General features: G+C 57.9%; 3 protein-coding genes across 8 annotated transcripts in view; 1 reads left to right on the forward strand and 2 right to left on the reverse strand.

Annotated features, from left to right (window-relative positions):
• Syngap1 (synaptic Ras GTPase activating protein 1) overlaps positions 1-1,376 on the reverse strand; it is a 32,086-nt gene extending 30,710 nt beyond the window's left edge. Inside the window, exon 1 of the mRNA XM_076916578.1 lies at positions 1,356-1,376. The gene's annotated coding sequence lies outside the window, so the exon portion shown is untranslated. The remainder of the gene's footprint in view (positions 1-1,355) is intronic.
• Positions 1,377-1,765: 389 nt separating this feature from the next.
• On the forward strand, positions 1,766-3,340 carry Cuta (cutA divalent cation tolerance homolog). 2 transcript variants are annotated; one of them, XM_034524350.2, is made up of 7 exons: positions 1,804-1,899; positions 1,980-2,031; positions 2,256-2,464; positions 2,554-2,613; positions 2,718-2,763; positions 2,868-2,917; positions 3,142-3,340. In XM_034524350.2, exons 2-7 carry the CDS (start codon positions 1,990-1,992, stop codon positions 3,266-3,268), a joined length of 534 nt encoding a protein of 177 aa, XP_034380241.1. In that variant the 5' UTR covers positions 1,804-1,899; positions 1,980-1,989; the 3' UTR covers positions 3,269-3,340. The 2 variants fall into 2 exon arrangements, with proteins under 2 accessions (XP_034380242.1, XP_034380241.1); XM_034524351.2 differs by lacking the exon at positions 1,980-2,031 and having other exon boundaries at positions 1,766-1,899.
• An 81-nt stretch (positions 3,341-3,421) lies between these two features.
• On the reverse strand, positions 3,422-8,170 carry Phf1 (PHD finger protein 1). 5 transcript variants are annotated; one of them, XM_034524324.2, is made up of 15 exons: positions 7,750-8,170; positions 6,927-7,101; positions 6,761-6,842; positions 6,575-6,670; positions 6,143-6,243; positions 5,912-6,060; positions 5,698-5,793; positions 5,527-5,595; positions 5,301-5,424; positions 5,157-5,224; positions 4,958-5,059; positions 4,670-4,838; positions 4,480-4,574; positions 4,179-4,259; positions 3,422-4,040 (listed from the first exon to the last, which is right to left on the reverse strand). In XM_034524324.2, the coding sequence occupies exons 2-15, from the start codon at positions 7,083-7,085 to the stop codon at positions 3,752-3,754; spliced, it is 1,680 nt and encodes a 559-aa protein (XP_034380215.1). In that variant the 5' UTR covers positions 7,086-7,101; positions 7,750-8,170; the 3' UTR covers positions 3,422-3,751. The 5 variants fall into 5 exon arrangements, 2 of the variants coding, with proteins under 2 accessions (XP_034380215.1, XP_076772701.1); XM_076916586.1 differs by having other exon boundaries at positions 4,179-4,256; positions 7,750-8,169; XR_013105261.1 differs by lacking the exon at positions 3,422-4,040 and having other exon boundaries at positions 4,179-4,256; positions 4,670-4,827; positions 7,750-8,169.
• Between the last annotated feature and the right edge of the window lie 200 nt (positions 8,171-8,370).

Below are 8,370 nucleotides of genomic sequence, written 5' to 3' on the forward strand. Positions count from 1 at the left end.
GGGAGAGAAAGGGGGAGAAGGAGGAGGTGGAGGAGGAGGAGGAGGAGGAGGAGAGAGGAGGAGAGAGGAGCGGAGAGGAGCAGAGAGGAGGAGAGAGGAGGAGGAGGAGGAGAATAAGAGCCAACGGCAGCAGCGGCAGCAGAGAGAGAGGGGGGGCGGGGGAAGCGAGCTAGAGAGGAGAGAGCAGGAGGAGGAGGGAGAGACTGCAGCCCCCACCCCTACTCAGGGAGACCCGGAAAAAGGGAGAGCGACCGACCCCCGACTCATACACACTACAGAGGGCAGTCCTGAAGAAGCTGACCCAAGACCCTGACACAGACCCCAGACCCAGAGAAAGATACTTCACCACGTCAACCCTCACTCCATACTCAACAAATTGGGTCTCACAGACCCAAATCTAGAAGGAAAGAGACCTCTGAGCTCAGAGCCCCCCACCCCAAAAATTAAAGGAGTCATGGGTCAGGTTCTCCAGACCCACGTTAATCTTATTCAAACCCTGGACTGGTAGTCTGGGGGAACCAAAACGGAGACCTAGACCCAAAGAAAAAGATGAAGCCAGTATTAGAAAGAGCCCCAGGCCAGAATTATATGTTAGAATCTAGCTGGAGATAAGAAATCCCACATTCATCTCTCAAAGAACCTGCAAACTTGGGGGTAAGGGAGGAGACATTAGGCTGACCCAAAGATGAAGATGACCACACAGATATCTAAAACACATGACATCTGAAAGATCTGGGTTGCTGATCGCGGGGTTCAATTACCTGAAACAACAGGTAACTCAGACCCTAGGAAGGGCCCAGATACTGGACTCCCGCCCCCCTCACCTACACACACACACACACACACACACACACACACACACGCACGCACGCACACACGCAAGGATCTCTGAGACCACCACCTCCAACTCAAGAGGAAAATGCAGGAGCCTAGTCGGCCACCCACGCCAAGGACCCCAGACCTTGGAGGGAGGGCTAATATTTGGGCGGCAGGGCCCTTTTTCCTGCTGTCTCCTCCCTCTTCTCTGGCCTCTCACTGGCCCCCCTCTCCATTTTTGGGTCACTGGATGTGTTTAGGCTCCAGGGAGGTTATGTAGGGCAGGTCCTGGCTCCTTGGGGGGATGGATGATGGTAAGGAGACCCAAGACAGAGAGGTGGGCCAGTCCTGGGGACAAGACTCAGCAAGGGAGAGAGAACAGGACCATCCCTCTGAACTCTAACCCGCAACTCTCCATTTCTCCTTCCGTGTCACTTGCCAGTCAGCCTGTCCCTAAGCTTTTGGGTCCTCGGGACCTTCCATCACCCACTTAGCCCATTTACAGGTGTCACCCAGTGCTTTGAAATGTCTTCCCTCACCCAGCTATGGCAGTGCCACGTCTGAGCCTGCCTGATCACTGCCCCCTACCCAGGGGACAGCTGGCTTCTCAGCTCGCTGCTAGCGCCAGGGCGGGGGAAGGGGGACTGTTACTAGGCACACTCCGGGGCTCAGGACGACTCCCCGGCCCCAGCCTGACGCAGCGAGAGCCCGGGCCGCCAGGTCTCACGTCACGTGGCCCGCCAGGCCGGCCGGAGATTGGCCTCCGCTCGCTGCTCTTGAGGCGGCGCCGCGTGAAAGGACAGGCCTCGTCACGTGACGGCGGGCCGCCGCAGCGGCGTTTCCCCCCCCACAACCCCGCGCCGGGAACCAGCTGAGGCTTCACGGAAATGGGCGGGGCCACTTCGGCGCACGACCTCAGATCCAGCTGCCGATTGGCCAGAGGGCCGAACGCCCCGCCCCCTCTGGGAGGCGGGGCTACGGCTCGCTCGAGGGCCGGGATTGGTCAGGGCTGGAGACTCCGGGAAGGCAGGGCCGCTCCTGTCACGTGGTGCGCACTGTTTTCTCGTCACGTGGCTGCTGCAGGTAAGCGGCGCCGCTCCGCCGGGACTCGGGTCCTTCCTCCGTGAAATGAGCGGCCTTTGATCTCTTCTTCTCTCTACCAGCGCGGGCTGCATGAACTGGGGGCGGGCGCCCAGCGTCCTGCTCGGCGGAGGGGTGAGTCTGGTCCCGCCCCTTCCGGCCTCGAAGTCTCCCCGAGCTTCAGCAGCCGAACAGAGGAGCTGTCCCAAGTTTCTTTTAAGTTTCAGGGATATTTTTCTTCCTGGTGCAGAAGAGGCTGGGCAGAGGCTTGGTGTCTGGCCCAGAAGGCACCCCTGGTGCATTTTCCTGGGGAAGTTGTGGGGACACTGAATCCGCCCCCCACCCCTTTCCCTCTCCAGGCCACGCTGCTCTTGTCGTTTCTTTGGATGCCCGCGCTACTGCCGGTGGCTTCCCGCCTCCTGTTGCTACCCCGAGCTCTGCTGTCCATGGCTTCAGGAAGCCCTCCGTCCCAGCCCCCTCCGGCCTCTGGTTCCGGCTATGTTCCAGGATCAGTTTCTGCAGCCTTTGTCACTTGTCCCAACGAAAAAGTCGCCAAGGAGATCGCCAGGTGAGGACCTCGGCCAGATGAGTTACGAGGGAGAGTTGGGGATAGGGGAACTCCAGGTCGTGCGCACTCTGATCTCGCTTCACCCCCAGGGCAGTGGTAGAGAAGCGCCTGGCAGCCTGCGTCAACCTCATCCCGCAGGTCACATCCATGTGAGTTGTCAGAAACTTAATCCCACTTGAGGGGCTGAAAGCTTTTTCTGGGAGAAATCTTCCTTTCCCAAGACTTTGTTCCCTTCTTTCTTTGACCTCTTCAGCTATGAATGGAAAGGAAAGATCGAGGAAGATAGTGAGGTGCTGATGGTGAGAAAATTCCCCTCCTGCCCCTCTCCTTTTGACATTCCTGGCCCTCACCCTAACACCAGTTCCACCCCTTTGCTTGAACTATGTCTGTCTTTGCTCTTTAGATGATTAAAACCCAAAGCTCCCTGGTCCCTGCTCTGACAGAGTTTGTTCGGTAAGAACTTGAGGTTTTCTTTTGGCGGTGGTACTGGAGGATGAACCAGACAGGGCCTTGAAGCATTCCAGGCAAGCACACACTCTGCCACTGAGACACTCCCCCCATCTTGGTATAGGAGCTCCGTGACACTGTGTCGTGGGACTTACAGGGGAGTCCAGGGTTGGTGTGTTAGGAGGTGTGTCTTTGGGTGTCTGAATACCCCCACCCTATCACTTCCACAGATCTGTGCACCCTTATGAAGTTGCCGAGGTGATTGCACTGCCTGTGGAGCAGGGGAACCCTCCGTACCTGCACTGGGTGCACCAGGTCACAGAATCAGTTTCAGATTCTGGCACAGCCCTACCATGACAAGCCCCACCCTGCACCCCCTCCCCTTTCACGTGATGATTTAGCCCCCAATAAATCCTCTCCTGCTCTCGATGCATTTTCTCTTGTGACATAGATGTGGTCGGGGAAGGTCGAGAGTGCCTCTGTCCATCTTTCAAAATGACTCATGCCTGCTAGGTTTATTTATCTTTATTAGAGTCGTACAGTCTGGAATCCTGGACCACCCAACCCCCCAATCTCTAATCCCAAGGGTTAAATAGTTTTAAAAAATATCTCAAAAGCTGTAACAAAATAACATCAAAGGAAATGAGGAGGGGGGGTTAGGAGTCATGAAGGGACAGAGAAGAGGAACTCTTCCCCATTCCCCTGGATTCCAGCCTGGGCAGGAGGGAGAACCACTCCCTGTCTCTCCAGGTACATCCCAGCTGTAGGTGAGGTCAGAGGTCAGGGATCAGGGCATGAAAGTGCCAGTGTGTGGATGGGGAGGTGAGCAGAAGTGAGCTGTCAGAAGATGCCCCCTCCTCCCCACTCAACTAGGTACTGCACAGAGCCGTCAGGCCGCACCCTTCGAGCAAGGACCCTAACAGGGTCCCCTCGGGACAGGTAGCTAACCCCACCTCGGACTCCTCCCCCAGTCCCCGGAGACAAACTACGGCACAAGGGAGAAGGGGATAGTGAGTGTCTGGAAAGGCCTGGGGTCAGGGCTGGGGCCGAGGAAGACGGGGCAGTCACTGAGTGGGAAGGGCTTTTAGGGATGTCTGTGGGGAAGCCAACGTGAAGTTCCAGAGGTGACCTGGAAGAGAAGACAACAGTAAGATCAGACTGGCCAGATGTGGGCGGCCATGACTGATGCTAGTCTGGCCTCGAGAGACCAAGAAGCCTGAGGTTGCATAAGGAAAGGAGGGAACTGGTACTGACAGGATACACTTACCTGTCTGGGGGTTCACTGTCCCCAGAGGACCCTGCAGTGCTGGCAGAAGGGTGGAAGGAGGCGAACATCCGGATGGGGCTGCTGAGGTTGGGGAACAGGCAAATCAGCACCGGAAGCAGGGAAGCATGTCTTCCCTGGGAAAGGCAGAGCTCGCATACTAACGCTAGTGCGCCTGCGCACCGTGGCTCTGCACATCTCTTTGGGACAAGAATCCAGAAGTGAAGGTGGAAAGGGAAAAGAGTTGCAGGTGACAAAATCTGGAGAAGGGAATGACTGGGGCATATCTGGACCAGGCACTGACCTGGGCAGACAGCGGGCGTCTGTGGGCCGGAAGTTGTAGCCGCTGCTGCCCTGGTAGCTCTGGTTAGGGCTGGGGGGTGGTGGAGACACTGAGGCCTGTAGGAGAAGGCAGAGGGGCCATGAGATGACCCAAGCTTGGTTCCTTCTCACACCCCACCAGTGTGCCCCATGGGATTCCCCTGCCCTTGTACCTGCAGGGCCCTCTGCTCCCGGGACCCATGCCGACTGTGCGCTGCTGTGGGTGGCCCCAGTTCCTCCACTTTCCCTTTCTGCCTCCTCCTCAAGGGTTCTGGCTCCGACCTCCGTCGTTTCCCCAGGGGACGTGAGACCCCTCCCCCAGGGCCCTGCCCTGAAGGGAAGCTGTAAGAGGCCTCCTTATCCCCCCAGCCCCTCCCAGGTACCCCAAGACCCCCATTTCTGTACATATACCCTCCAAACTGATCCTTGAGAACTCTCCCCATCCCCCCTGGACCAGTGACCTGGTGGGTGCTTCATCTTCAGTGAGCTCCACAGGAGGAGGGGTCCGAGCATGGAGACCAAAAAGGCATTTCCTCTTTTTAATCTCCCTCCCTGAAATGAAACTGGGACAAGGGGAAGGTCGGCAGGTCCGTCCATGCTGTAGCAAGTTCCCCTCATCCAGACTCGCACCGTACCCTTGACTTCCCTCTCCTGACTCACCGGTCCTTGTGGCTGTTAAGAGCAGAGAGGAGCTTGGAAGAGCGCTCGCCCTTGGGCGTGTCCGAGAGCTGAGGCAGAGGATCAGTGGGTCAGAAAGCAGATATTCCTTGTCCCACCCCGCTTCCCAAACGTTAGAGCCCTTACCTCCCCCAGGAGCAGACTGTCCCAATTCTCAGAGGTGAAGGGGAGGATCTCTCGGTCAAAATCGAAGTATTTCTTCTTACAGCAAACACTGAGATGGTAGAGGACAAGATGGGCCACATCCACCCTGGAAGAGCATGAGACTGTCAGCAGCAGCAGAGTCGGGAGTCATTAGGGTAAAATGGTGGAGAACAGAAATGAGTCCTATCGAGGACACAATCCATCTCACCAGCGAAGCTGTAACCTCCGGACCTTCTCAGGGCCACCCCGGCACACACAGCACTCAAATTCATAGAATCTGTACATGGGCAGGGCAAAGGATGCACCTTGCTCGAGCCTCCGATACAAGCTGCAGAGGGCTAAATAGTCGGGACTTCCGGAGAGAGCATCCCAGGCTCACCTGTCTCCGTAGAGGAGGGGCTTGCTCAGACACTGGGTGCAGGCCTCATGGAACCACTGGAGGCAGCTCCGGCACTGCAACATCTTCAGGTTCCACCTCAAGGGAAGACAGCACTTGTGGCCCTCAGACGGCCCCCTCACCCTGTTTGCTCCCCTTTGTCCTGGGCTCTGCCACCACAACACCCATCCCATAGCTTGCCACCCCCTTCACTTACTCTCCAGGGCCTCCACAGTAACAGTAGCTCTGCTGTCTGTTGCTCAAGTGCCCAGCATCCCAATCCAGCGCTTTTAGTCCATACGGCAGGGAGAGCTTCATGCCCAGCATGGCCCGGGCATAGGGACCCTTCTTCAGGGCGCCTCCCCTCTGCAGAGGAGCAGATGGGAACCTCAGAGAGGCAGAAGAGAAGAGGAGAGCTCCCACACAAGGGCCAAAGAGCTGTCTTTACCTTAGTGGCGATTGCAAAGACACACTGGCGGCACACCCAGGATGTACCCTCTCCTTCTCCAGGGGCTGGGGCCCTGGGAACGTGACAGTCCTGGTGATAAGCTGAATGAGAACAATGTTGAGAGCAGACCACTGTGTGCATTTAAGTCCTGACCACGGCCCTGCTGGGTGTGTCCCATCCCGCCCCCAACATTGCAAGAGAGTAAACAGGCTTCTAGCAGTTGAGGGCCTTGCCCAAGAAAGCACGGTCACGAAATGTAAGCTAGCCCCAAGCCACCTCAGCCTCGTGTGGCCTGTGTCACCTTCAGCTACAGCTCCCTCTCCCTGTACTGAGAGATGAGGTGACAGGGTGAAGACTGGCCAGGACAGGAGACGTAATTCATGCTACAAAGACCCAGGGCGACTGTACCATCAAAGTATCCCGCCCTCTCACCGTGGCGACACTTCTCACAGCTGACCAGCCGGTTCCCAGGGGCCACGGTCTCAGAGCGACAGACACAGCAGAGCAGCTCCTCCCCAGGGAGGGCAGCTGTAAAGGAGCAAAATGTCAGAGGCCTGCTTCCAACCAGTATCCCCACCCACAGCAGCCCGTCACAGGCTGCAGTTTCGAGGGTCTCACCTGGGCTGATGTCCTTCCATAGAACCAGAAACTGGGAATCATCCTCAAACTGGACCAAGCACACCTCCCGAGCACTGTCCACCTGGAATGATGACCAATGATGATAAAATGGGGGTGGGATCAGACCGGAGACTTACGGTAGACCCAGAGCAGAGGTGGGTCTTACCTTTTTGATGGTACCCAAGTACAACAGCCCATCAGTCCATCTGGCCAGCACATCTTGACCCTCCCAAAGCCGAGGTCTGGGGCCTGAGGTGGGAGCAGGGGAAGCTGGATCCCAAAGAGAGGGGGCACCCAAACGGCTCAGCCGGGGGAGCTGCGCCATTGCATCCTGGGGGGGGCTATTCCGAAACAGGATGGTTAGAGTTTGTGAGTGCCGAGGAAGCTGCACTGCGCGGATAAAGAAACCCTAACCCTGACCCTGACCCAGCATCTCCAAGCTCAGTCTCCTAATCCTTTAGAGCCCTAAGAAGGCAGGTCGCTCTGGTCAGCTTCTCAACTCCACTCCTTTCCTCTCCCCTGCCTGCTAGTTTTGTAGTATCTCAGTTCCTAGGGACCTCAGGTGAAAAGACGTTTGCAGAATCAAGATTACCACTTCACCTTTCCCAGCTGTGTAGAGGTATCCTAACTGGGGCAATCTGTTGCCCAAAGATATTGGGGGCTTTTCTGAAGACATTTTCTGAGTAGAAACAGCTGTCTCCCCAGGCCCGTGTTGTCTTATTTAGAACCACCATGCTGGTGCCAGGTTATGTTAGGTCACCCTCAAATTTGGGGCTCCTTGACCCGGGATTAGATAACTTCCCTGAGTGCCCCAGGAGGGGGGCGTGTCCCTGTCCAAGTCTCTACTCCCCTACACTGCCAGTCCAAGGAGGGACTTGAGTCGCCCAAGCACAGACCCTAAGCTGGGACCAGGAGGCTCTCCCACACCTTCCTGCACACCGACCCCTGGCTCCCTGCCCCCCTATCCGGGCCTCCCGCCTTCTCCTTACCGGTGACAGCTGGGGCAGCTGGAAGCCAGGTAGGGGCAGACCCAAGAGACCTGGGTGAGTCCCCGGTACTGGAAGACTGAGTGTGAGCGTAGGGGGGCGTGCAGGGGGAGGCCAGGGGGTCCCCGGGCCCAGCCCCTCCGTCCTGGCGGCTCTGGGGCGTATGACGCAGCAGCCAAAGCAGCAGCAGCGGCAGGAGGAGTCGACAGAAGGAGGGAGGAGAGTGGAGGGTGGGGAGCACTAAGGGGAGGAGAAGACGGAGGGGCGGGCAGGCAGCACCTCCCTCACCTCCAGCAGGCCTGGAGGGCGCTGCGCTGTTGGGGGCGCGGCCGGTGAGGGAGGACGAGAAAATTCCTGCAGCCCCCTTTTCGGAGAGGCTTGCTCTGAGGGCAGCAGGAAATAACCTTCTTGGCAGCTAGCCTGCAGGTCAGGGCCGGGCCCCGCCCCATGCCACATCCGTTAGCTGCCCCGCCCCCGTGGCCACTCCAAGCTCCGCCTCCGCACGCAGCACCGCCCTCTCCATTCACGCTTCCTGCCGACCCGCCCTTCTGCGCACGCGTAACCCCGCCTGCGCACCGCACCTGGGCACACAGCCACTCCTCCCGCTGCGAGAGCACTGGTATG

This window comes from Arvicanthis niloticus, chromosome 20 (assembly GCF_011762505.2).
Source record: "Arvicanthis niloticus isolate mArvNil1 chromosome 20, mArvNil1.pat.X, whole genome shotgun sequence".
Classification (NCBI taxonomy): Eukaryota; Metazoa; Chordata; class Mammalia; order Rodentia; family Muridae; genus Arvicanthis; species Arvicanthis niloticus.